Here is a 25670-nt window from a genome sequence, read left to right on the forward strand (position 1 = left end):
ATATTGGAGTGGGTTGCCATTCCTTTCCTAGGGATCCTCCTGACCCAGGGATCGAACCTGCGTCTCCTACACTGCAAGCAGATTTTTTATCATCTGAGCCGCCAGAGTCAGCCTTGCACACTTGGTACAGAGAACACTGGCAGCCAGTTGGTCTTTGAGAAGCACTGACACCCAACAGGAGAAAGCAGGACAGAAAAGGGAGAGTGGAAGAAGGTGAAAGAGTGGAATGTGACCCCTGCTCAGCCAGAGGCTGGTGGGGAGGGGAGGAGACATAAAGGTTAAATTGAATAGAAGACTGAAGTTTAGACTAGACTCGACCGTTTCACATCCTAACTCACCAGAGAATTACGGCCTAATAACCAAGATGCCATTGTAAGATGGGAAAGGAAGACTCAACAATGCTCTTTGAAAATGGTGACTGAAGAAAACTAAAACTTCCATTTTTACCCCAGATAGTATTGATTATTCAACAAACTGAATGAAGGAGTGATTTATTATATATCTTTTAGCCTCTGCTTCTTTGGGGGGCAGCGGGCTTCCCTAATGGCTCAGAGGGTAAAGAATTCTCCTGGGTTGAGAAGACCCCCTGGAGGAGGGCATGGCAACTCACTCCAGTATTCTTACCTGGAGAATTCCATGGACAGAGGAGCCTGGCAAGCTTCAGTCCACAGGGTTGCAAAGAGTCAGACACGACTCTTTGTTCAGTCGTGTCTTAAGTGACTTAGTACATATGCACACACATAGATTAAAAATGTTGTGATAGTTTCAGATGGGCAGCAAAGGGACTCGGCCATACATATACAAGTATCCACTCTCCCCAAAACTTCCCTCCCATCCAGGCTGCCACATAATACTGAGCGGAGTTCCCTGTGCTGTAGAGTAGGACCTTGTCGGTTACCCATTTGAAATATACAGCCCTGCTCTTTTCAGTTCCTTATTTTCTTTTAAATTTTCTGAGAATGGGGTGGTAAGGGAGACAGAATATTTTGAGAAAGGAAGAAGATTTATCTTAGCTACTTGGCTACTGCTCAAAGTATTCTAGGCAAACACTACACTTTCCTACAACACAGCAGTTAGCCTAATGCAGTCAAAAGGTCAACCTGATGAGGACCCTCGGTGTGATTTACAATGTAAGCATTTAAAATGGTATAGCTCTTGCTGTGGTAATAAACATTCATTTTAAGCCTTTTAAAGGACTAATACTTCATCTGAACATTCTTAAAGAAAGCTCTCTATTTGAGGGAGGGAGCAAAATGGTTCAGTCAAGCCATAAAAAGAGGATGGATCAAAGTACAGAAATTCCAACAGCTTTTTCACTGAGCCAACCTTGAAATCAACTCCACTGCATGAAAATCTAGAACCAACTCCAGACAAATGGGCATAGTTTGATTTGATTGAACTCCCAGAGGTTCTCCATTAAGACAACAAAAGCAATCAGCTGGAAAGTCAGCAAATCTCCATGTAGGGAAATTTCATAAAGTAAGTTCCATGGACAAGTCACCTTCAAGTACCCATTGAAGTAGACTCTGACTTACATAACCAGTGCAGACACAGGGACCCAAACCAATGGGTGTGAGAGGAGCAACCCTTGACCCCATGTCACGGAAAGTGGTTTTCCTTCCTACCCAGGGCAGAAGCCCTCCAGTAATATTTATTCTTTTCAGTTCAGTTCAGTCACTCAGTCATGTCTGACTCTTTGTGACCCCATGAACCACAGCACGCCAGGCCTCCCTGTCAATCACCAACTCCCAGAGTCCACCCAAACCCATGTCCATTGAGTTGGTGATGCCATCTAACCATCTCATCCTCCGTCGTCCCCTTCTCCTCCTGCCCTCAATCTTTCCCAGCATCAGGGTCTTTTCAAATGAGTCAGCTCTTTGCATCAGGTGGCCAAAGTATTGGAGTTTCCGCTTCAACATCAGTCCTTCCAATGAACACCCAGGACTGATCTCCTTTAGGATGGACTGGTTGGATTTCCTTGCAGTCCAAGAGACTCTCAAGAGTCTTCTCCAACACCACAGTTCAAAAGCATCAATTCTTCAGCGATCAGCTTTATTTATTTATTTATTAAAAAATCTGGCCACACTGCACAGCATGTGGGGACTTAGTTCCCCAACTAGGGATTGAACCTGTGGCTCCTGTTTTGGAAGCAAGGAGTCTTAACCACTAGACTACCAGGGAAGCCCTTCCAGCTCTTCCTTGTCATTTCTGCAAATAAAAATGAGCCAAGGGTTCTAAAGAAGACTTACATAAATATTTTGTGGCCAGGTGTACCTGCCTATAAGCATGCCATAAGATACTATAAGCATCTCCAGTGTCCAAATTCATTAAAACTCCACCAAAATTCATACTTTCTTTTGGAGATTAACGTTACTTAACATACCTCACTGGGACAACTCACTGAGATAAGATTGCCAGAGGAAAGGGCAGAGTTCTATTTTCTAAAAAACTTTTAAAAAGAATAGTTTCTGTATTTGTGTAATGGTATGATTTCCATGTGGCCCAGAGGCTGGGAACTCAAAAGATAATCTCATGTTACTCTACGCAGCCAAATTCTGATTAAATTAAGATCCTTATCAAGTGATGAGTTTTCATTTTGCTGTGGTCCCCTAAAACCTAGTGGGCATTTTCTACCTCTTTCTCAAGTCTGTGCTTTCAAGTTCAGGTAAGTCAATGTTTTTCATCTTCTTTTATAAACACTGGGCCAAGTTTAGCCATTTGTGCAAGGCCACCTCCAACCCCCAGGCACACACCTTCCTTTATCCATCTAACACCCTCAACAGCATCTCTCACACTAGGCTGGAGCCCTCATCAGCTCCTGCAACAACTCAATGCATTGTGCTTTTGAGAAGATGATTTTTATCACCACTTGCAAAACGAATGACTAGCGATAGCCCTGATAACCTATGGTGACTGAGTGTCTTATAAACAGTCAGGCACTTGCCCAGAAGCTCTGTGAACTGTCAACTATGCTGAGTCAAGGAGAAACAGTGTTAAACAGGCACTGCAGAGTACTCCAGGTCTGTGAGAGTGAACTGGAGAAGGCAAAGAGTCCCTGAGTTAACCACTTCCCTCCCGGTCACCACTTAATACCTAGGAAACATAGGTAATGTTGGATGATGACATATTGAAGGCAGCGTGAAAAACAAACTCCAATTTCTGAGTAAGTGAAAGTCTTGATAGTCTCTATTTTGTTTACTAGAGATAACCTAGGGCATAGTGATGTCTATGTAAAGACAATACCAAAGGCATAAACCATGAAAGAAACGTGATAATCTGACTCCATTAAATTATAAACCCTCTGCTATGTGAAAAACAATGACAAGAGAATCAGATAGCCATAGATTGGGAGAAAATACTTGAAAAGATGTATCTGATAAAGGACTGTTGTCCAACATATACAAAGAACTCTTGAAGCTCAACAATAAGAAAATCAAAAGAAAAATGAGGCAAAGACTTTAACAGACACTTCATCAAAGAATAAACATAGATGGCAAATAAGCATATTGAAGAGATGTTCCACACTGCATATCATCAGAGAAATGCAAATTAAAATGCAGATACCACCACGCACCATTAGAATTGGTCAAAATCTGGAACACGGACAATGACAGCACCAAATGCTGGCGAGGATGCAGCAGAGCAGGAACTCTCACTTACTGATGGTGGGAACACAAAATGGTGCAGCCATTTTGGCAGTCTTTTTCCCAAAGACAGTTTGGCAATTTCTTATAAAACTAAACATACTCTTACCACATAATCCAGCAATCACGCTCCTTGGTATTTACCCAAAGGAATTGAAAACTTGTCTATACAAAAAGCATGCCCATGGATATTTTACAACACCTTCATTCATAACTGTCAAAACTCGGAAGCAATCAAGATGTCCTTTAGTTGGTGAATGGCTAAATCAACTATAAAACATACAGAAAATGCACACTACTCATAGCTAAAAAGAAATGAGCTATTAAGTCATGAAAAGACATGGAGAAACCTTAAATGCACATTCCAATGCACATTTTGGGAAAAGCAAAACCATGGTAACAGTAAAGATCCGTGGTTGTCAGGACAGTGGGAGGAGGTTAGCAAGCAGACCACAGAGGATCTTTAGGGAAGTGAAAACACTTGATATGGTATTATAATGGTGATGCATGTCACTATACATTTGTCCAAACTCACAGAATGTGTAACACTAAGAGTGAACTGTAATATAAACTATGGACTTAGAAGAATAAGGATGTGTTAGTGTAGGCTGACAGGCTGTAACAAATGTACCACACTGTTGGGGGTGTACATAGTCAGGGCAACTATGCATGTGTGGGATCCAGCGATAAATGGGAAATCTTCATACCTTCCTCTTAATTTTGCTCTGAACCTAAAACTGCTCTGAAAAATAAAGTCTTTAAAAAAAAAAAAAGTCAAGGAAACAGATTCTTCTCTAGAGGCTCCTAGAAGGACACAGTTCTACTGCACCTTGATTTTAGCCCAGTGAGACCATATAGACTTCTGACTTATAGAACTGTAAGATAATTAATTTGTGCTGTCTTAAGCCACTAGGTTTGCGGCAATTTATTACAGCAGGAATAGAAAACTAATACAAAGACCAACTGATGCAATTCACTGGACAGCAGAGATTTCCCACTATACCACTAGCTAACAACTATATGAATTTTACCAAGGGGAACAAAGAACTCTAGCACTCTGGGAACTGCAAAATAAAGTTGAAAGTATATTCCAGGGAGTCTGGTTTCAATGGGGAAAGAAATGTTAGTGCAAAGAAGGGCCCCAAACTTAAATATGCTTGTTACCTTTCCAAGACTCAACATTTTGAGGAAGAAATGTTGCCATTCATTATCTCCAGGGATATGGTAACTGAGAACCGAAATAATTTTTCCGTTCTCAGAATTATTCACCTCTGATCAAGAGGACAAGTCCTAAGAGACAACCTTCCCTGAGAAAACTGGAGAGAATTTTTGGAATGTTAACAGCAGCAGGTTACCTCATCAGCAACTAGGAAAGGTGGAATATAAAAAAGGATAAGAGAGACGGCCTCTGCCCAGTGACAGAAAGGAGAACTTAAAATACGTAGCTGTTTGCTAAAATTTTGGGCTATTAGCAGCCAAGGTATCAGGTAATTAACACTGACTTAAATGATGACAAAATTTAAGGTACTCACTATTTTTAAGACATTTTCTCTTCATGCCAATCTGTGTGATGACATTAAAAAAAAAAAGCTCAAGAGAAAGAAGCAAGAGGACAGAGAAAATGTGCAAGTCCCAGAAAAGTCTAGCAAGTAAGACTGACTGCTGACCCAAGTATGGCAGAACTTACAGTGAGGGAGAGGTACATTAAGGGGGCTAACCCTCCACAGGTTGATTTGGGGGTTCTCTTCTGGGCACTGATTGTGACTGTGATACTGCACAATTCCCTGCCCTTTGGAGGCTGGATGAGAAATGCCCTGAAGACATTCTGCATTAGAACTGCAGTCATGGGTAAGTCCCACAGAGGCATGCTGGCTGCCACCTTTAAGCTGCACGAAGGACTGAGGTAGTCTTTTTTTTTTTAAAAACTAGGGAAACTTCTACTAGAGAAGGGTCTGGAGGAAGCAGCGTTTCATGCCAACACTTCAAAACTCACACAGTGAGAACTGGTCATGAGACCCAGGGGCAGTACAGCCAAAGGATGTCGGTGACAAACCCTCGGGGAGGTAATCCACACTGGACACATAAGCAAGGCTGAGGATACGTCTGTGGGGATGTTCATTCAGCATGACTCTGTTTATATCTCTGCCACAAAAACAATCTCACAATTCTTATAGCATGTAGTCTATATGTATTAAAAAAAAAAAAAAACAACTGTAAGGATGTTCATTCAGCATGACTTTGTTCACATCTCTGCCACAAAAACAATCTCACAATTCTTACAGCGTGTAGCCTGTATGTATTTTAAAAAATAAACTAGAGATTATACCTAAAGTATTATTTTACTTGGGAATTTTTATAGGGGAAATATAGCTTAAAAAAAAAAGAAAGTATTTTTGTACACATTTCCACTATAACATCAAAAACTATTGTTCTACTATAACATCTTTAGCTATATACATACATTAAAAAAAGTTATGAGGCATCTTGATAGTAAAAGTTCATGGAAAATGTTAAGAATCATTCAGTTGGCATTTGTGCAATACACATGTACAACATTAAGGGTCTAGCACATGCTAAGCAATGTGTAAGGCTCTAAGACAATAAAGGCAATCTCTCATCTCCTCCAATGGTTATATGCCCCACATGTCACTTCCTCTAACCCCAGGCTGCTCACAGCAAGCAACCAAGGGAGAATGTCTTAAAGAACATGCACTGGAGGGAAGAACCCAAAAGAATAGCTGCAAAAGAGCCTGGTGTTTATGTTCTACTGTTGTGAGCACATTACACCCAGAAATCACTCATTTCTGTGGCTTCTTGGTGCAATGGCTTAGTTAAAACCCTAAGAACTTAGATTTAACAGAGTAAGGTAGCTGCTACATGATCAGTGACATCTCCCGATGACCCAAGAGCCACAACCCGCCCCTGTAAATCCCCATGTGCTTTGATAATGGGCTTGCTCGGCTATGTCTCTCCAGGTTTATCAAAGTCTGAGAGCATCTCAGCAAGGCCTAAATCCCATGCTAGAGGGGATTTTCCTACTGGGCAGTTTTCAACAGTCATTTTTGCACATATAAGCTTTTACATACTGCCATTGTGAAGAACCGAGAACTCCGTAAATATCAAATAATACTTTTAAAGTAATATGTTTTGATTCATTCAGTCAAAATATAAGGAAGTTATTTAAAAGGATTGTGTAGATTTACACTCATGGATATGACAAGATATCAAAGATATTACAAACAAAGCAGAGTGTGAAACACTATGTGTTATGGGAGAAATAAAATATACTATAACATTAGAAATAATATATACTATATTTTAATAATATATTTATATAATATAAACATATTGTTTATGTTATATATATAAACATAATATATATTATATATATTATATTATATATATAAACATATATAAACATATATATAAATATAAATAATATAAAAATAATATATATAAAATATATATAATAAATAAAATATATATTATATATAATATTAATTATATAATATAATATTCAATATTATATTATAATATAAAATATAGAATATGATATAATATAGTATATAATGTATTATATAATATATAATTATATATATTATATAATTAGATAATAAATATATAATAAATATAATATAAATATAAGTATAAAATATAATATATTATGTTATAATTATATAATATATATAAATGTATAATATATATACAATAAAATAAAATAATATATACTATATTTTAGAAATAAAATATACTATAACATTAAACAATTTAAGTATAAATTAACATAAGTGTAGAAAAGAGTAGAAGAATATCTGTCAAGAAGCTAATAATGATGTATCTCTGGGTATCTCTTATAAGATTCCATAATGAGATTATGGAAGATTTTATTTCATGTTCTTTTCTTTTAATTTACTTTAATTTTCTAAATTTCTAAGATGCCCATATATTGCTTGAAAGTAAAGAACTCTAGAACTTTCCAGGTAGCTCAGTGGGTAAAGAATCCTCTTGCAACGCAGGAGGCCCAGGTTCGAACCCTGAGTTGGGAAGACCCCCTGGAGGAGGGCATGGCAATCCACTCTAGTATTCTTGCCTGGAGAATTCCATGGGGAAAGGAGCCTGGCGGGCTACAGTCCACAGGGCTGCAAAGAGTCAGACACGCCTGAAGGGACTGAGCACAAAGAACTCTATACATTCCCTACTGCTGAAAGCATTTGCACTCACAAACGTCCTCTTGCTCTGTTGTCAGAAAAAAAGGGTATTATCTCACAGTGGGTCTTCCCAGGCGGCACTCGTGGTAGAGAATCTGTCTGAAAATGCGGGAGACACCAGAGATGACTGGAATATTCCATGGACAAAGGAGCCTAGTGGGCTTACAGTCCATGGGGTCTCAAAAAGTCAGACGTGACTATGCACACACATCTCACAATGAATGGTTTTTCATTCTTCTATTTTTCTTCCCTTACATGACCAAATTTTCCTGAATACAAATCTTCCTTTAGCATGTTCACCAGCAGAAGGATTTTGTAAATGCAAAAGACCGACAACCTGCACTGCCCTACATTATCTACACTTACACCATGTCCCTGGACCACACCATCAATAACACTGGATTAACATCGTAACACCCAGTCTCCAGCCTAAGCGTATTGTCTCTGTGACTGCAGGAAAGTTACTTAACATCCCTGATCTTTCTTTGCCACCTGTGAGTAGCCAACACAGGATGAAAGGAAAAATTAAATCAGGCAAGTGATGCGACAGTGCTTTTAAAATTTTAAGACACTAGAAACGCTAACTGCTATTTTCATCATCATCTTTGGTGTCTCCTCCAAAATATTTTCAGGTATTCCTGTCACAATATTTAATGATGAGCCTATCATGAAAAATTGTTAAAAGACTACTTAGGTAAAATGTCAATGAGAAGACAGGTAAATATAACAACCTGTGAGAACACAAGTTTCTAACAGCATTCAGAACGGAGCTGAATAGAGCATGGCCACGGGATCAAGTGGCGATGATCAAGTGGCTGGTTGATCAGCATGTTCAACAGACTCAGATTCAAGACCCGTCTCTGCTTCATCTGGACTGGAAGATACTGGCCAAGTAACCCCCATGATTTTACACCTTAGTTTTTCACCAGTGAGATATTAGTAACAAGTTGTATAGGCTCTGTGATGATTAAACACGACAAAGCACATATGTGCTTATCTTGGTGCGGGGTCTATCGTAGGAACCCCATCTTTCTGGAGGACCTCACTCACAATAGCCGAGAGGTGCAACAGCGATTCCAATCCTCAGAGGAAAGGAAATGATCAGAGGAGAATAGTCCAAAAAATTAAGTAAAATGCTAATTATTTTTCATTTAAAGAACAGAATTTCTAATAACTTGGTGCCTGCATAATAATCCATACCACTCTACTGAAAAATGTAGTCTTGTCAGAAATCATTTAAGTCTGTTAAAGCCCATACCAAAGACCAGGGCCTGACAGAGTCTCTGGATTCAACCCAAGCATTACTCTTCTTAAAACGTGAAAGTTGAAAAAAATAAACACTGGTTACTATGGGAACAAGGAGCCCAAAGATAACATGTAGACAAAAGGGCCCTCACCTTCCTTTAACTACCCAGAGCTTTTCTTTTCATCAGTCTTCTTATGCCATTTATCACTTTCTACCTTGTGTTAGAGTCATTTGTGCAGGGTCTGATCTCTCCGCCTACACAGTAAGCTCTTTGAGTGCAGAAACCCTGTCATATTCTTCTTTGGATTTGCAACACAGCCTTGCAAAAGAAAGCCATAAATAAGTAGTTTGTTGGCGGGAGGGGGGGAAAGAGCATGTACTGCCACAATTGAACACTATGATTAGACTATTTAACCTTTGGGGGAAAAACTAATCAAGCCTCCCAACCACTTAACTAGTAAGAATTATGCAATTAACCCTATTTTAGACTAGAGAATCATTTAAGAGTTCTAATCCCTGCTGCATGATGATAACATGGAATTAGAATTCAGGCATACTGATACTAAAATGGTGAACAACGTTGTTTTTAACAGTGTTAGCTTTCTGTATGAAATTATAAGAAGCTAAGTCTATACTTCACCCATATCCATGTTCACCTTTTAATAGAAAAACTAAAATAATATTAGTAAGTCAAATTCAGTAATACTGTCATGCTAAAGGATTTCTGTAAAATAAATATCCAATTCTAGAGCTCATTTTCCCCTACAAACGGGAAACCTATTTTGTTGGTGTAGAGGCTTTAATTGACCCATCAAGGTCGAATGGTATTGCTGATTAATAACCAAGTAAATTCATTATTAGCAAATTAATGGAATAGATCAAAGCATCTATGTATCACAACTGTCACAGTTGCCTTCAGCTAAACTAACTGCAACCCACGGGGCTGAGCTGTCAAACCATGAACAGCATCCAACACAAAGGAATTAACAGTTTGACTAATAAGTTTATCATTTTTCCATATCACTGAGCCTGACTCCAAAAAACATGTTTTATGTCAAATATGACTATTCCACTTTATGAAAAATATACTAATGACAAAATATTTGTGCAATGCCTAACTCGAAACAGAAACTGTAATCACATCTACAGACAGTTATATAAATTATGAGGTAGCTCACTTGGTAATTTTCTCCAGTGATGTGTTTAACAGGATTTCCTTATCTTATACCTAATTTTATGATACTCTATTTTTTGACATAACCATACAAGAAATGGCAACTCACTCCAGTGCTCTTGCCTGGAAAATCCCATGGACAGAGGAGACTGGTGGGCTACAGTCCACGGGGTCACAAAGAGTCAGACATGACTGAGCGACTTCACTTACTTACACACAATGGACAAAGAAGCAGAAAAGTACATACATGGAAAAAGAAAAACCTACATGTTAACTATCTCTAGCACTTAACATGAAGATCTACGGTCTAATCCTTTCTCTCCAATGTTACATATAATGGCTCAGTTTAAAAAGCAAATTAAAGCAATACTCTATTTTTCCAAAGAAGAAATTAACCTTTGTCTTCTCAGTCTTTTGCCTATGTGCCTATGATCACCAGAAATGAGTAATGGAGAAATAAATGTATTCCTTAGTAGCTAAAATGGATTTGTCTTTAATTTACAGAATGTGATGCTTTGAGAAGTATTTCTCAGTAAGGTGAGCCTTATCTGGCATCTTGGAGGAAGGAACCATATTCTCAGCAGGTAGGTGTATAAAATGCTACATAAAAAAGAAAGAGCCACCTTTTTAAGAGGTGAAATAGAACCCATATAGTATTAGTTAATACTTGATGAAATGCTGGCTTGAACCGATATCTACTCACCAGCCTGTGGAGCACGATACACATACATATCATGCCCAAGCAGTCTCAGGGGATAAGGCAGGCAAACTGCTTCCTGACACCCAGTAGCCATGTGTTGTCTAATGATCCACAAGGGCAGAGTGAGGGTATATTTGTGTGTGCATATAAATGTTTGTTTATATATGAACCATATACATATGTCTGAATCTTAAGGTCTAGATGAAAATGCCTAAAAAGGATACAAAGCAGCACATGGATTTTCTCAAATCTGATCCACACTGGCCAGAACAATCTTTTAGCTTCCTCACACAGGCTGCTTTAACAGACAGCTTGTCGAGCTCAGAACAAAGGGCCTATTGGCAGGGACCAACACTAGATGGCAGATTTTCTCCTTGTACTTTTGCTGTTGGTTCTTAATTTTTACAATGTGTTGGTTTCTAGATGGCAGATTTTGATACGCGATGCCCATGCAACTTTGAAGGTTCTAAGAGAATTCAGACCTATAAGGGGGTGTTGGTGGTAACAGAAGAGGGCAGGAGACCCACCCTGCACACGAGAGATCACTGAGGGCAACTCTATGACCCATATTTGTTCCATGATTTACACTCTAAATCTGAAGCCAAGACTCTAAATCCTGCAAGGGTGTGCTTATAGAATCCTCTAGGAATGTTTTTACATGCTGTTCCCATTTCAAGGGTAATTACACTCACATGCACATTCATGTTCTGGGTGTGTGTGTGTGCTCAGTTGTTTCAGCCGTGTCCAACTCTTTGAGACCCTGTAGGCTGTAGAGACCGCCAGGCTCCTCTGTCCCTGAGATTCTCCAGACAAGAATACTGGAGTTGGGTGCCATGCCCCACTCCAACGGATCTTCACAACCCAAGGATTTAACCAGTGTCTCGTGCGTCTCCTGCATTGCTGGCAGATACGTTACCGCTGAGCCACCAGGGAAGTCTTTATATTCAGACATCAGGATAATGTCTATTTCAGGAGCTAAGCTACTGATTCAGTTGAAATTCACAATCTCTACCCTCAAGTGATCACCTACCTAGAGTCAGACATCCTGGAATGTGAAGTCAAGTGGGCCTTTAGGAAGTATCACTATGAACAAAGCTAGTGGAGGTGGTGGAATTCCAGTTGAGCTATTTCAAATCCTAAAAGATGATGCTGTGAAAGTGCTGCACTCAATGCCAGCAAAACTGGAAAAGTCAGCAGTGGCCACAGGACTGGAAAAGGTCAGTTTTCATTCTAATCCCAAAGAAAGGCAATGCCAAAGAATGCTCAAACTACCGCACAATTGCATTCATCTCACACACTAGCAAAGTAATGCTCAAAAGTCTCCAAGCCAGGCTTCAACAGTACATGAACTCTGAACTTCCAGATGTTCAAGCTGGATTTAGAAAAGGCAGAGGAACCAGAGACCAAATTGCCAACATCTGCTGGATCATCGAAAAAGCAGAGAGCTCCAGAAAAAACATCTATTTCTGCTTTATTGACTATGCCAAGCCTTTGACTGTGTGACTCACAACAAACTGGAAAATTCTGAAAGAGATGGGAATACCAGACCACCTGACCAGCCTCTTGAGAAATCTGTATGCAGGTCAAGAAGCAACAGTTAGAACTGGACATGGAACAACAGACTGGTTCAAAATCAATAAAGGGGTACATCAAGGCTGTATACTGTCACCCTGCTTATTTAACTTATATGCAGAGTACATCATGAGAAACGCTGGACTGGACGAAGCACAAGCTGGAATCAAGACTGCCAGGAGAAATATCAATAACCTCAGATATACAGATGACACCACCCTTATGGCAGAAGGTGAAGAACTAAAGAGCCTCTTGATGAAAATGAAAGAGAGTGAAAAAGTTGGCTTAAAGCTCAACATTCAGAAAACTAAGATCATGGCATCTGGTCCCATCACTTCATGGCAAATAGATGGGGAAACAGTGGAAACAGTGGCAGATTTTATGTTGGGGGGTCCAAAATCACTGCAGATGGTGACTGCAGCCATGAAATTAAAAGATGCTTGCTCCTTGGAAGGAAAGTTATGACCAACCTAGACAGCTTATTAAAAAGCAGAGACATTACTTTGCCAACAAAGTTCCGTCTAGTCAAGGCTATGGTTTTTCCAGTAGTCATGTACGGATGTGAGAGTTGGACTGTGAAGAAAGCTGAGCACCAAAGAATTGATGCTTTTGAACTGTGGTCTTGGAGAAGCCTCTTGAGAGTCCCTTGGACTGCAAGAAGATCCAACTAGTCCATCCCAAAGGAAATTAGTCCTGAATATTTGTTGGAAGGACTGATGCTGAAGCTGAAACTCCAATACTTTGGCTATCTGATGCAAAGAACTGACTCACTGGAAAAGACCCTGATGCTGGGACAGATTGAAGGCAGGAGGAGAAGGGGATGACAGACGATGAGATGGTTGGATGGCATCACCAACTCAATGGACATGAGTTTAAGTAAACTCCGGGAGTTGGTGATGGACAGGGAGGCCTGGAATGCTGCAATGGGGTCACAAAGAGTCAGATAAGACAGAGTGACTGAACTGAACTGAACCCTCAAGTGATCACTTATTCATGATCACTTGAATAGCCTATTCATCCCACCACATTTCCCTGGTGAATTTACTCTCCAGGTCTCCTACACGACTATCTCATCTCTCTAACCTCGAACATCTTTTCCTTCCTTCCTCTCAAAGATGACATTCCTTACCTTACTGAAAGAACAGAATCAACAGAAAAAGACTTCTACAAGTCTGTACCTAAACCCACCAATCTCCTTGCACTTCTGCCTGCCCTCCCATCCCTGTGGCTGCATGTTGAACAGACATCTCTCCATTCTCCTGTCTAAGTCTGACATCTACTCAGATGCCTGGTTATCATCACTTCCCATCCATCTGAGGACATTAGGCTTATCAATGTCCCTTCTCTCATTTCATTTTCCTACTCTATTGGATCATTTCCACTTAACAAGCTTTAAAAACAACCAACCTCCCTTCATCCTTTATTTTCATTGAGCTATCATCCCATTTCTCTGCTCCCCTGTATAGAAAATTTCTAGAAGAGTCATCCATACTCATAAGTCATCTATCTTTGTTACATCATGCTTTCTCTCGCCACTCTGTCCTGAACCCAGTATTGTAACACAGCCCAGTAAGCTCAAGCCCTTAGACAGAAGCCATTGCTGTGCATTACTCCACAGCCTGTTGCCAGGCAACGGGTCCGGCCCAGTCATTGGTCAGTGCCTCAGTGGGCCCTGCCCACAAGCAACCAACAGTTAAGAAATGACAGTTAGTGAGGGAATTCAGACAACAGTGGTCATGAGGTGGAGAGTGCGGTAAGAGGCAGATCCCAACTTTCTCCCTGAGGCCCTCCAGCTCACCCAACCTGGGGCCAGTAGGTGAGCTGGGGGGCCCAGAGAACAGGCTTGGAGCTGTGTCTTACAGGGCTTCAGAATCCTCACCAAGGCCACCCACCATCTTTGGCCCAGGCCTTGAGGCAATGGTGAACCTCTCCACCATCCTGGTTTCTGCGACCTAATAGCAGCGGCAGTGTGCCTGGGCCGCAGTCTGTGGGACCTGGTCTCTCCCTTTTGGGTGGCCTGAGGAGCCTAAGGGTCAGTTGGGTTGGACGTCTGGCTCCTTCAGTGATGAAGGCTGGGCAGGATGTGGGAACCTGGCCCTGAAGGAGCTGCCAACTGGGTTCTGCTGCCTCTTGGACAGGACCTTGGTGGGTGAAGGCTGTACCTTGGGATCTCGCCCTTTCTTGTCAGGACAGAGAATAACATTCATTTGCTAGAGATTCACAGGAACATTGTTACCTGACCATGACCTGACTTCAAAAACAAAGGATCTGACACCAGGAAGTCTGCAACAACTAACCACGCCCCTCCCTCACCTTTTTGCTTTTAAAGGGGCTTTGCTGAAACCTTTCAGTAGCTTTGGGGTTCTTAAGGCCCAGAACCATCTCCTTCCATGGCCCTGTGATAAACCTTTCCCTGTTCCAAACTCCCCTGTTTTAGTATTGTTTGGCCTTACTATGCATCGGACACAGATCGGGTGATGTTCCATAACACTATCAGGCTTTTGTCTCCAGCACTCCACTGAAATAACTTGCCAAGGTCAAGAATGTGCTGCCTTTGGCCAAATACAATAATGAATTCTCAGTTCCCATTGTACTTGATCTACGAATAACAAATGATGCAGCTTTCCACTCCTTTCTTGAGACACTTCCTCTGTTTGGCTTCACAAAGTATAAGGCAAAGTGAAAGTCACTCAGTCACCTCTGACTCTTTGAGACCTCATGGACCACACAGTCCATGGAATTCTCCAGGCCAGAATACTGGAGTGGGTAGCTATTCCATCCTCCAGGATAATCTTTCTAACCCAGGGATCGAACCCAGATCTCCTGCATTGTAGGTGGATTCTTTACCAGATGAGCCACCATTCTCTCCTTGACCTCACCAGCCTGTCCTCACCCATCTGCTGATTGCTCTTTATCCATGCACCATCTGAGTGTGCAAGGCCAATTCTGTCTTCAGCACTCCCCTCCTACGTAAGCTCACGCAATTTTATCGCTTTAAAAACTATATGCACCAAACAGTTCTCATATTTATTTATCTTAGCCCAGAAATACATCTCCTTTGAAATCTCAGCTCATGTACCTACATGCCTACTTGACATTAAATAGATCTCCACTAGACAACTCAAACTGAACATGCAAAACTGAATTCTTGATTCTGCCCCAGAACTGCAACTCCCTTCCCAATCTCAGGAGACAGCAACTCCACTCATTTGTACTTTCCGGCCCAAACCCTGAGTAATCTAGAGCACAGTGAGGCCAGCGCTTAGCATTAGGCATTGCTGCATGCCATTCCCCTGTGCCCCTTCCCAGGCAATGGTCCCACTCAGCCACAGGTCAGTGCTGCTATGGGCCCCTCCCACAAGTAACTGTCAGTGAGTGCCCACCAGGGGTCCTGCTCAGTCACTGGTCGCTGCTGCAGTGGGCCCTGCTCACAAGCAGCCAACTGTCAAAAAGCCACAGTTAGGGGAGTCAGCCAACAGTGGGGTGGAAGCTGTGAGATGGAGAGTGAGGTAAGAGGCAGATCCCAAGCTCTTCCCTGGGGCCCTCCAGCTCATTCAGCCTTGGACCAGCAGGTGAGCGGGGGAGCCCAGGGAACAGGCAGGGGCTGTGTCCTGCAGAGCTCCAGAGCCCTCGTCAGGGCCACCCACTGCCTGGGTCCAGCCCTTGAGGTGACAGAGAACCTTTCCCCCATCCCTGCCTCTGAGACCTAATGGCAGTGGCCGTCTGCAAAGGATACAGTCTGTGGGACCCTACAGGCGGCCCCGGGAACCTGAGGACCAGCTGGGTCCTGGGCTCCTGGCTTCCTCAGCAATGACAGCTGGGCAGGTCTGGGGACCTGGACCTCAGGGAGCTGCCAACTGAGATCAGCCTGCTCTTAGTCAGGATCTGGACCTTGAAGGGGGAAAGCTGTCCCTTTCTTGTCAGGACAGGGACTAACATTCATTTGTTACCCTACCATGACTTGACCTCAAGTACAGAGAATCTGACACCAAGAAGTTTGCAACAACTAATGACACCCCCTCCCTCACCTTTTCTATCAAAGGTCTTGACTGAAAGCTTTCAAGGAGTTTGAGGTTTTTTAAGACATGAGGCACCCATCTCCTTGCATGGTCCTGCAATAAACCTTACTCCAATGTTTTAGCAGTGTCCGGCCTCACTGGGCACACAGACTTGCATTTTGAATAACACTGCATTTTAATAATCCTGAGTTCTCTCTCCTCCATCCAGAAATCTCCAGATTATCAATCTGTTTATCAATCACCACCTCCAATACTCCCCACCCTGGTCCAAGTCAGGTCATCATTTCTTGCACACAGCAATAGCCTGACAGCGGGCTCTCTGCTTCCACCCTAAGGTCTCTCTATGGGATCTACTCTCCATAAGGTGATCACGGTGCTTATTTTGAAAATTAACTCAGATCATGCAACTCTTCTGCTCACAAACCTTCAATGGTTTTCCATGCACAAACAATGAAATCCAAAGTCTTCACCGCAGGTTACGTGGCCCTACATGATTGAGCCCCTGATAATCCTCTGACCTCACTCCCTACCACTCTGGCCACACTAGTTCCCTGGGCTGTTTCTATAACTGCTTAAAACACGCTTCCTGATCAGAATCTTTGCAATCAGCTTTGCTCTGCCTAAAACTCTCTTGCTCCAAGCAACCTAGTGGCCGATTCATCACTTCTGTCAGAGGTCTGCTCAAATATCCCTTTACTCAGACAGCACTTTTATGGTACGGAAAATTCTATAATGGCCTCCAAGCTTCCTGTCCCTTGGGGTAAATGCCCTGGGTAGTTCTCTCCTCTGAGTGTGACCAGGAGCTTTAAATACAATGGACTCTCACTCCTGTAATTATGTTATGTTTTATGGCAAAAGTGAAGGGATTTTGCAGACATAATTCAAATTCCAAATCAGTTGGTTTTGACTTAATCAAAAAGAGGGTTAATTCTAGAGACTTCACTGGTTGTCCAGAGGTTATGACTCAGCGCTCCCAATGCAGAGGATCCGGGTTTGACCTCGTCAGATAACTAGTTCCTGCATGCCACAACTGAAGATCTCACAAGCTGCAACCAAGACCCAGTGCAGCCAAATAAATATTTTTTTAAAACAGGAGATTATTCTAGATGAGACTGGCTAAATACAGATTATTCTAGATGAGACTGGCTAAATTAGCTGAAAAACCTTTAACAGAGGGACTGAGCCCTTGGAGGGGAGGGGAGTTGGTCTCTGGCTGCCTCTGAAGAAAGTAGTCACGCTGTGAAATGTCTAGACTGGGGTGGCCTACAAGAGCCAAAAAAGGAACCTGCAAGGAACTGAATTCTGCCCGCACCCAGATGACCTTGAAAGAAGCCCGTAAGCTCTGGGTGAGCAGGCCTTAACTGCAGTCTGGTGAGACATGGCACTCTCCCACAGTCTCCCAGGTAGACTATGTCTGGATTTCTGACCTACAGAAGCTGTGAGATAATAAGCTGACATTGTTTTAAGCCACAAAGTTTTTGGTAACCTGTTACGTGGCAGTAGAAAACTAACATGCATTCCTTAATAGAGAATAGCACCATCAGACTTTCTAGCCTCCTGATGGCAGCTTTTCCTTCAGAGAAATCGAGATATCATATCAGTAATGCTCCTATTGGACTTGTTCCCTACCTCTAAAATGTAAGCTCCTGGAGGGCAAGACATTTGTCTTCTGTCTCTTCCCTTGTTGCATCATAAGGCCCAGAACAGTGGCATGCACAGGCAGGTGCTCGATAAACATTTATAGGATGAATGAGTGTATCTGCTGTTTATGTTTGCATCAGCACAGAGTGATCTCAAAATCTTAATAGCATTTAACTTTTAAGTTTCAAAGGCTATTTCTCAAATTACAGTTGACCTTTAAACAACAGGGATTTGGACTGTGCTGGTCAACTTATATGTGGATTTTTTTTCCAACATACCATAGGACTACACAGCCTATGGTTGGTTAAGTCTGTGGATGTGGAACTGTATATACAGAGGGCTAGCTATAAAGTTAAAAGTGGGTTTTCTACTTTGTTGGGGGTCAGTGCCCCTAATCCCCACACTGTTCACGGCTGTATAAGGAGTGCCCTTGAAGGAAACCAACAATATATTCTGGGAGATTCAGGAGTTCTCAAATCAAAAAACAAACAAAAAAATACTAGTATAAATAAATACCCTGGAAACATTTAACAACAAAAAACAATGCATATGAGCAATTAGACATAAACATATGTTTGCTAAAAATAAGTTATATTAAAATTCACTTCCTTTTTTGGGAAAGTATCATTGATGTATCTCACTTTCAGGACACTATTAATGGTCCTTTTACATTAGCCTTCTCAATTGCTAGTTAAATGTTGACTAAAGGCAGTAGAATCAATGGGATTTGATAGAGCAACTATACCAAAAAATACTAATTAATTGCTGAAAGTCATTCTGAAAGCAAATAGTTTCTAAGAGATGCCAGGAAGTTCTGTCCTACTTGAACTGCTGAACACACTGATCAGTGTTTTGAATAAAGACACAAAAGATAGGGTCATCAAACTGACAAGTGATGTATATACAAACACTGTCTCTAATAAAGACAGACACATTGACAGGAGTGACAGGCAAGCAATGAGTCAAAATCAACAGGTCCATTATTATACTGACAAATGGTAGGACATGCACAGAGTTTCAAAACACAAGTAGCAATTCAGAATCAGATTTGGTAGCACTTCAAACGAATTAAAAAAACAACCAAGATCAGAGATTTTTTTTTATTTGACTAATAGGTCAATCTAAATTCATTACCAAATTACACAGCTATTTTAAAAGGCAATGAAAACTCAGGCTGATTTAGGAGAAATAAGAGTGTGAACTGTAAAAATGACATGCTATAACTATTGTTCCAGTCTGCTTAGCTCCCACCTGGAGTCCTGTATTTAAATTTGAGTGCTGCATTTAAAAGGGACATGGTTAAACTGGAAAACAGTACCAGGAAAAGAGTAGAGAAGTCAAAGAGGTCTTTCAGTAAACAAAGTTAAATGAATTCCTATCCTGCAGAACTTCTTAGAACCTTTAATGTTAATGTTCTTTGCGATTTCAAAAAAAAGGTGTGTGCGTGCGTGTGTGTGTGTGTGTGTGTGTGTATGTGATAGATGGATACGACACATTGTTTCTTAATTTATCTGAACATGGAACTCTTTCTTCATGGAGAATCTTATAACACCAGTGATCTAAGCTGTAAACTCAGGAAAAGCACCACCTAAGCCCAATGTTCAACATCACTATTAGAGAAACACATCAAAACTACAATAAGGTATCACCTCACAGTAGTGAGAATAGCCATCATCAAAAAATCTACAAACAATAAATGCTGGAGAGGGTGTGGAGAAAAGGGGACTCTTTGCACTGCTGGTGGAAATGTAAATTGATACAGCCACAATGGAGAACAATATGGATATTCCTTAAAAAACTAAAAACAGAACAAGACCCAGCAGTCCCACTACTGGACATATACTTCCAGGAAACCATAATTCAAATAGACACTCACCCCAATGTTCATTTCAGCACTGTTTACAAGAGCTAGGACATGGAAGCAACCTAAATGTCCATCAACAGATGAATGGATAAAGAAGATGTGGTACATATACACAATGGACTATTACTCAGCCATTAAAAGGAATGAGGTCGGGTCATTTGTAGAGACGCGGATAGACCTAGAGACCATCATATAGAGTGAAGTAAGTCAGAAATAGAAAAACAAATTTTGTATATTAACACATATATATGAAATCTAAAAAAAATAGTATAAATGAACCTACTTGCAAAACAGAAATATAGGCACAGACGTAGAGAACTAACGAATGGACACCAGAAGGAGAAGGGGCAGGGTAAGAGGAATTGAGAGATTGGGACTGACGTGTATACACTACAATGCAGGGAACAGATAACCAGTGAGACCCTGCTGTATAGTGCAGAGAACTCTACTCAATGACCTGTGGTGATCTAGATGGGAGAGAATCCGGAAGGGAGGGGACGCGCATGTACAAACGGCCGACTCATGTTACTGTGCAGCAGAAACTACCGCAATGTTGTGATGCAACGATACTCCAATTAAAAAAAATATATATACTAGATGTAGATGAAATGTCAGTAAGGGTAATAAACAAGGAGGAGTCGGAGGGGGATATAGAACTGTATCATGAGAAGCAAGGCCAAAACTATCTTGCTGAGGAAAGGTGAAGAGTAAGCCTGGCAAACAACAAACACGTCTCAGGGAAATGAGGGGATGCAGTTGTTCTATACTGTCCTGGTACCTAGAGCAATACAGTATTTGCAAGGAAGGCTCAAAATATGCATTTCAACACTCCCTTCAGGAGATTTTTATCCAGAGAGCCTGATAGTTGCTCTAAGGGTCAGAAATAGAGCCCAGAACAGGAAGGTCAGCTAAATCTTCAGGAAGATCACTGCAATTAAAGCTTTTTAGTATCACAGGGATGACGGTAGAAACAAGAGTGAGCTGAAGTATGTACTGGTTATATGCTGGTTAACACCCAGCAGGGACATCAAAGAAAAGACACCTGCATTTGTCAAGCAGGAGGCTGGGTGACTTCCAACACTGCACTTGCAACACCACACGCTCACGGGACTAGTGTGTAACCTCCACAGTCTCACTCACCCTTATGTCTCAAAGACAAACACGGAGCCCAGCACAGAATGGGTCTCTCAGAAACACCGGTGGAATGTGTGAATAAATGAAGTGAAAAATAAAGGTATCTGGCTCCAAAGTCAAATGAAAAGAGAATGGCTATTTCATTTTTCGGAGATTGCTAAATATGGCAATTGTGAATCACAATCAAGGTTACTCACAAATATAAGGAAACAGTCTTGTAATAATTTCACATCTTGACTTGGAAATCAACTCTGAATTAAATCACACCAAGGGTCGCTGCGAGGTTCCCACAGTAAATATGTGAAAATGCATTGCAGATTGTAAATGACTATCAGAAGGACGGGGTGATTATGGTAATAATAATCCAGCCCAACAGATTATGATAATTCAAAGGGCTGGAAACTAACCTTGAAAATGAAACCACCTTTTATAGCCACAGGTCTGAAAAAGGTCCATTAGCCATGTGTTCTATTGTCAAAGGAGGGCATATTTTAAAACACCTTCAAAAATGTGATGGTGTTCTAATTGACCTGGTAAGTTAAGCTATTTATAGTTAAGTCTAAGCAAATTTCTTCAGTCATGAGACAGCAAATTCTCAACAAAGAATATACATTAAATCGACCTCATCTTTAGAAATTCTTGAAACAGAAAGCGTTCTCTCACTAGATACAAAGACTAGACTGTCAGATACCATATTTGTATCCATTTCCTAGAAGACTCAGGGCTCTTTCAAAATATATCTACCATTTCTCCACAGTGGCTGATCAAACCTGTCACTGAAGAATTTCTGAACAGGCAACTTGTAGTACAAGCAGGGTTTATTTCTGTCAGAGACTGACTGCTGAAGTGTGAAAGAAACTCATTAAAAATCTCTTACTGTGAACTCACATTGTTTAAAACAAAAAAAAAAAAAAAAAAAGAAAGAAAGAAAGAAAAGGGAAAAAGAGAAAGAAAAACCCAAGAAAGAAAAAGGAAAAAAGAAAACTTAATGAAGGGTACGCTGATCCTGCAGATACACTCATATGGTGCTTTTCTTTTTTATTCTTCTTGAGAAAACAATTAGAAGAGAGCAATTAGTCCTGGGAATACAGCCCACACTGACTATTCCAGGAAACCAAATAAGATCATTTTATTTTATGCTAATATTATGAAAAGCTAAGGAAGTAGATTAGAATATTGTACTATAGGAAAAACGACACAAAATAAACAACATTGTTTACCTCAATCTTAAAACGAGGTTTACGGCACAAGAAGCTTCTCTGTAGTCTTCATTAGCATTGGGTAGACCCTTTAAAAACAAAACAGCCGACGGTTATAAACTCGGGAAACAAATGCATAAAATCATGATAACTGTTGATTCATAAGAGTCCTTTCTTCCTGGAAATTTCAACACTAGGCCTTTTATTACAGGCCTATTATTTGGGCCCATAACACCTCTGTGTGAAGCCTGGAATGATGTTTCTCTCCCATCACAACTGTGGATCTGAATGTTTCATATAGAAAGCCTCGGTAGGAGGATGGGCCCTGTGAACAATTGGTATACACTGCAGTAAGTCCAAAGAAGAAAGATCAGCCATCTAAAGGGGCACCTTGCAACCTGAGCCATGGACTGCATCTACTGGGCCGTGGAGGTGCACAAAGGCTGGGCACTTTAAACCTCAAAGATGCAGAGGAAGAAGGAACCTAGTAGATGAGGCCAGGGTTTTCCTTTCTCACCTAGAGTCTGTTTCCTTGAACACAGATCATCAGTCATGAATGCCTCTATTGAATAGGCCCTTCCTACTTTATGAATCCCTGGACATGAGACCTTCCTGTCAGAGTAGAAAAAATAAGGAATTTTTGGTCAAGACTTGGCTTTGCTACTGACCAGCTTTGCAACTATGGGCAAGTCATTCTGTGGACATATTTTCTCATTTACAAAATGGGGATAATATTTGCCTCCAAAGTTTCCTGGGAGAACAAATACTATATATGAAAAGGAGTCCAACTATATCATGTTATACAATACTAGGTATCCTAAGTCCTTTTTCTTTTCCTTTATTCTTTGCCTTCTGGTCCTTTATTATTCCTACATCTCCTTTTATCATTCAACCAATCCCTACAATTTATCTCAAGGTGCTATATTAAGTTGCCTGCTAGGTTGCGTCCGTCGTGTCTGACTCTGTGTGACCCCATGGACTGTAGCCTGCCAGGCTCCGCTGTCCATGGGATTCTCCAGGCAAGAATACTGCCGTGCGTTGTCATTTCGTTCTCCAGGGGAATCTTTCTGACCCAGGGATCGAATCCATGTCTCTTACGTCTCCTGCATTGGCAGGCGAGTTCTTTACTTACCACTAGGCCCACCTGGGAAGCTAAGCTGCTTAATACAATGTAAAGACATAAACTGAATCCTGGCTTCGCCTCTAAGCTGCTGTGCAACCATGGATGAGCCACTTGGCCTCTGCAAATCTTTGCTTCCTCATCTATAAAACAAGGGTCAAAGCCTAGATGTCTGACCTGCAACCATGAAAGCCCATCACTGTATCTCCTCTGCATACGGCTATTTCATAAAATACAGATTGGGTGGAATAGAAACAAATTTAAATGGAATATGCAGATTCAAGCGGGAAATTTGATCACCGGGCTGGTAATACTTAACAGTATAACCACTCTGGGCTTCCCTGGTAGCTCATCTGGTAAAAAATCCATCTGCGATGTAGGAGACTCCGGTTCCATTCCGGGTTGGGAAGATCCCCTGGAGAAGGGATAGGCTAACCACTCCACTGTTCTTGGACTTCCCTGGCAGCTCATACGGTGAAGTATCTGCCTGCACTGCAGGAGGCCTGGGTTCGATCCCTGGTTTGGGAAGATCCCTGGAGGAAAGCATGGTAACCCACTCCAGTATTCTTGCCTGGAAAACCCCATGGACAGAGGAGCCTGGCAGGCTACAGTCCATGGGGTCCCAAAGAGTCAGATACAACTGAGCAACTAAGCATAGCACATAACCACTTTGAGAACCGAAGGGCTTGCTATCAACTACACGGCAAAACCAAAATGGGGGGCCTACACTGAGTTTGCATCCATAGTCCCTACCCTGGATAGCTCAGCATCCTTCATCAAGACCCAACACAACTCATGGCACACGTGTTCTGTCACATAACTTTTAATACGAACTCATTTCACAGTCACTGAACTATTATTTTTACAAGGAAAGTTGTAGAGATAAATTGGCTCATAAAATTCAAGGATAAAAGAATTACAAAAAAGTCATAGAAATCCAACCAGGAGCAAAGAAAGAAAAGTATCAATTAACTATAATGTTTTGCGACTAGAACCTAGTAGAATGGTGAGTCATTTTCTGTCCTTTTCCCATTTCACACAGTACCAGCAATTTTGGAAGCAGTCTGGTAATCAGTTCTTGCTTTTGAACCTATCATTTAAAGGTTGGAGGCCCTGAGAGGCATGGTCAATAGGGACAGTCCTCTTTTTTCCATACCCATTAAAAAAGAGAGTTTACAAGCCCCTGCTCTGGAAGCACTACCCTGATACCGTCTATCGTTCTAAAATGTCAGGCTTTGGGGTTTTTTTTAATCTGTCTTCAAAGCATTTCAAACGTAAAATGATGGGCAGAGAAACGTACCTGAGAGTCCTGCACAGACAGGGACCGCGTCTGCTCGGGGAGGCTGCTGGCGTTCACCGCCGCCTGTTAAGAGAGCCAGCATCACCGCACGGTAGGACACCAAAATGGGACATCAAGGTCAGTGTGGTTACATTAAGTCTCAGTTATCAGAGACAAACATCTTACATAATTTGAGTAATTTTAAAGCACCATTTCCCGGAGTGTGGTCCTTTGACAACCTGCACTGGGATCACCAAGGACACAGCTTAAAGATTCCTGGGCACCACCTGGCCTATGATGCAGAATTTCACTGAGACAGGAGAGAATCTGTATCTTTAATAAGGTGCCTGGGTGACCCTTACGCATCTAGAGAACCACTGAGCTTAAGCGAAAAGGCATGGACAATTTGGTATTTTAAACTTGATAACAGAAAGATGCTCAAGGACCATATTTTTTCTTGTTGCACAACTTCATCTCAAGATGGGAGCCCCTTAATGAAAGGATGTTAGGATTAGCACAACTTGCCCCTTTTAATCATTACTTTGAACAATTTATTTGCAGCACTGGATTTCAAAAAATATCTCCCCCAGAAGAGAATCTAGAGTGAGAGATTATATTTTTCCCGCTAAGCTAGACACCTGACCCCAAGGTGATACCCCAGATATTTCCACCTCAAGCCCTACTTTTGTGAACTCTGCCCTGGAACAAAACTTGAAAGACACAGCATCTGTGTGTCTTTCACACACATGCTGAAAGAGACACAGCATCAGCAAAGAATGAAAAATGCATGTTATTCCCTAAACTTACTATCAATTCTGAAATTATCCGAAGTCATCAGAAATTCTTTGTGCCAAGAGTTTTATAAAGTTT

General features: G+C 41.3%; 1 protein-coding gene across 1 annotated transcript in view; it reads right to left on the bottom strand.

Annotated features, from left to right (window-relative positions):
- The window catches only part of STK39 (serine/threonine kinase 39), a 316674-nt gene that overhangs the window by 103306 nt on the left and 187698 nt on the right, over nt 1–25670 (bottom strand). Inside the window, exons 13-14 of the mRNA XM_043488356.1 lie at nt 24822–24884; nt 22423–22490 (exon numbers count right to left, since the gene is read on the bottom strand). Of these exons, the coding sequence (XP_043344291.1) occupies nt 22423–22490; nt 24822–24884 (131 nt within the window). The remainder of the gene's footprint in view (nt 1–22422; nt 22491–24821; nt 24885–25670) is intronic.

The sequence above is a fragment of the Cervus canadensis genome, chromosome 15 (assembly GCF_019320065.1).
Source record: "Cervus canadensis isolate Bull #8, Minnesota chromosome 15, ASM1932006v1, whole genome shotgun sequence".
Classification (NCBI taxonomy): Eukaryota; Metazoa; Chordata; class Mammalia; order Artiodactyla; family Cervidae; genus Cervus; species Cervus canadensis.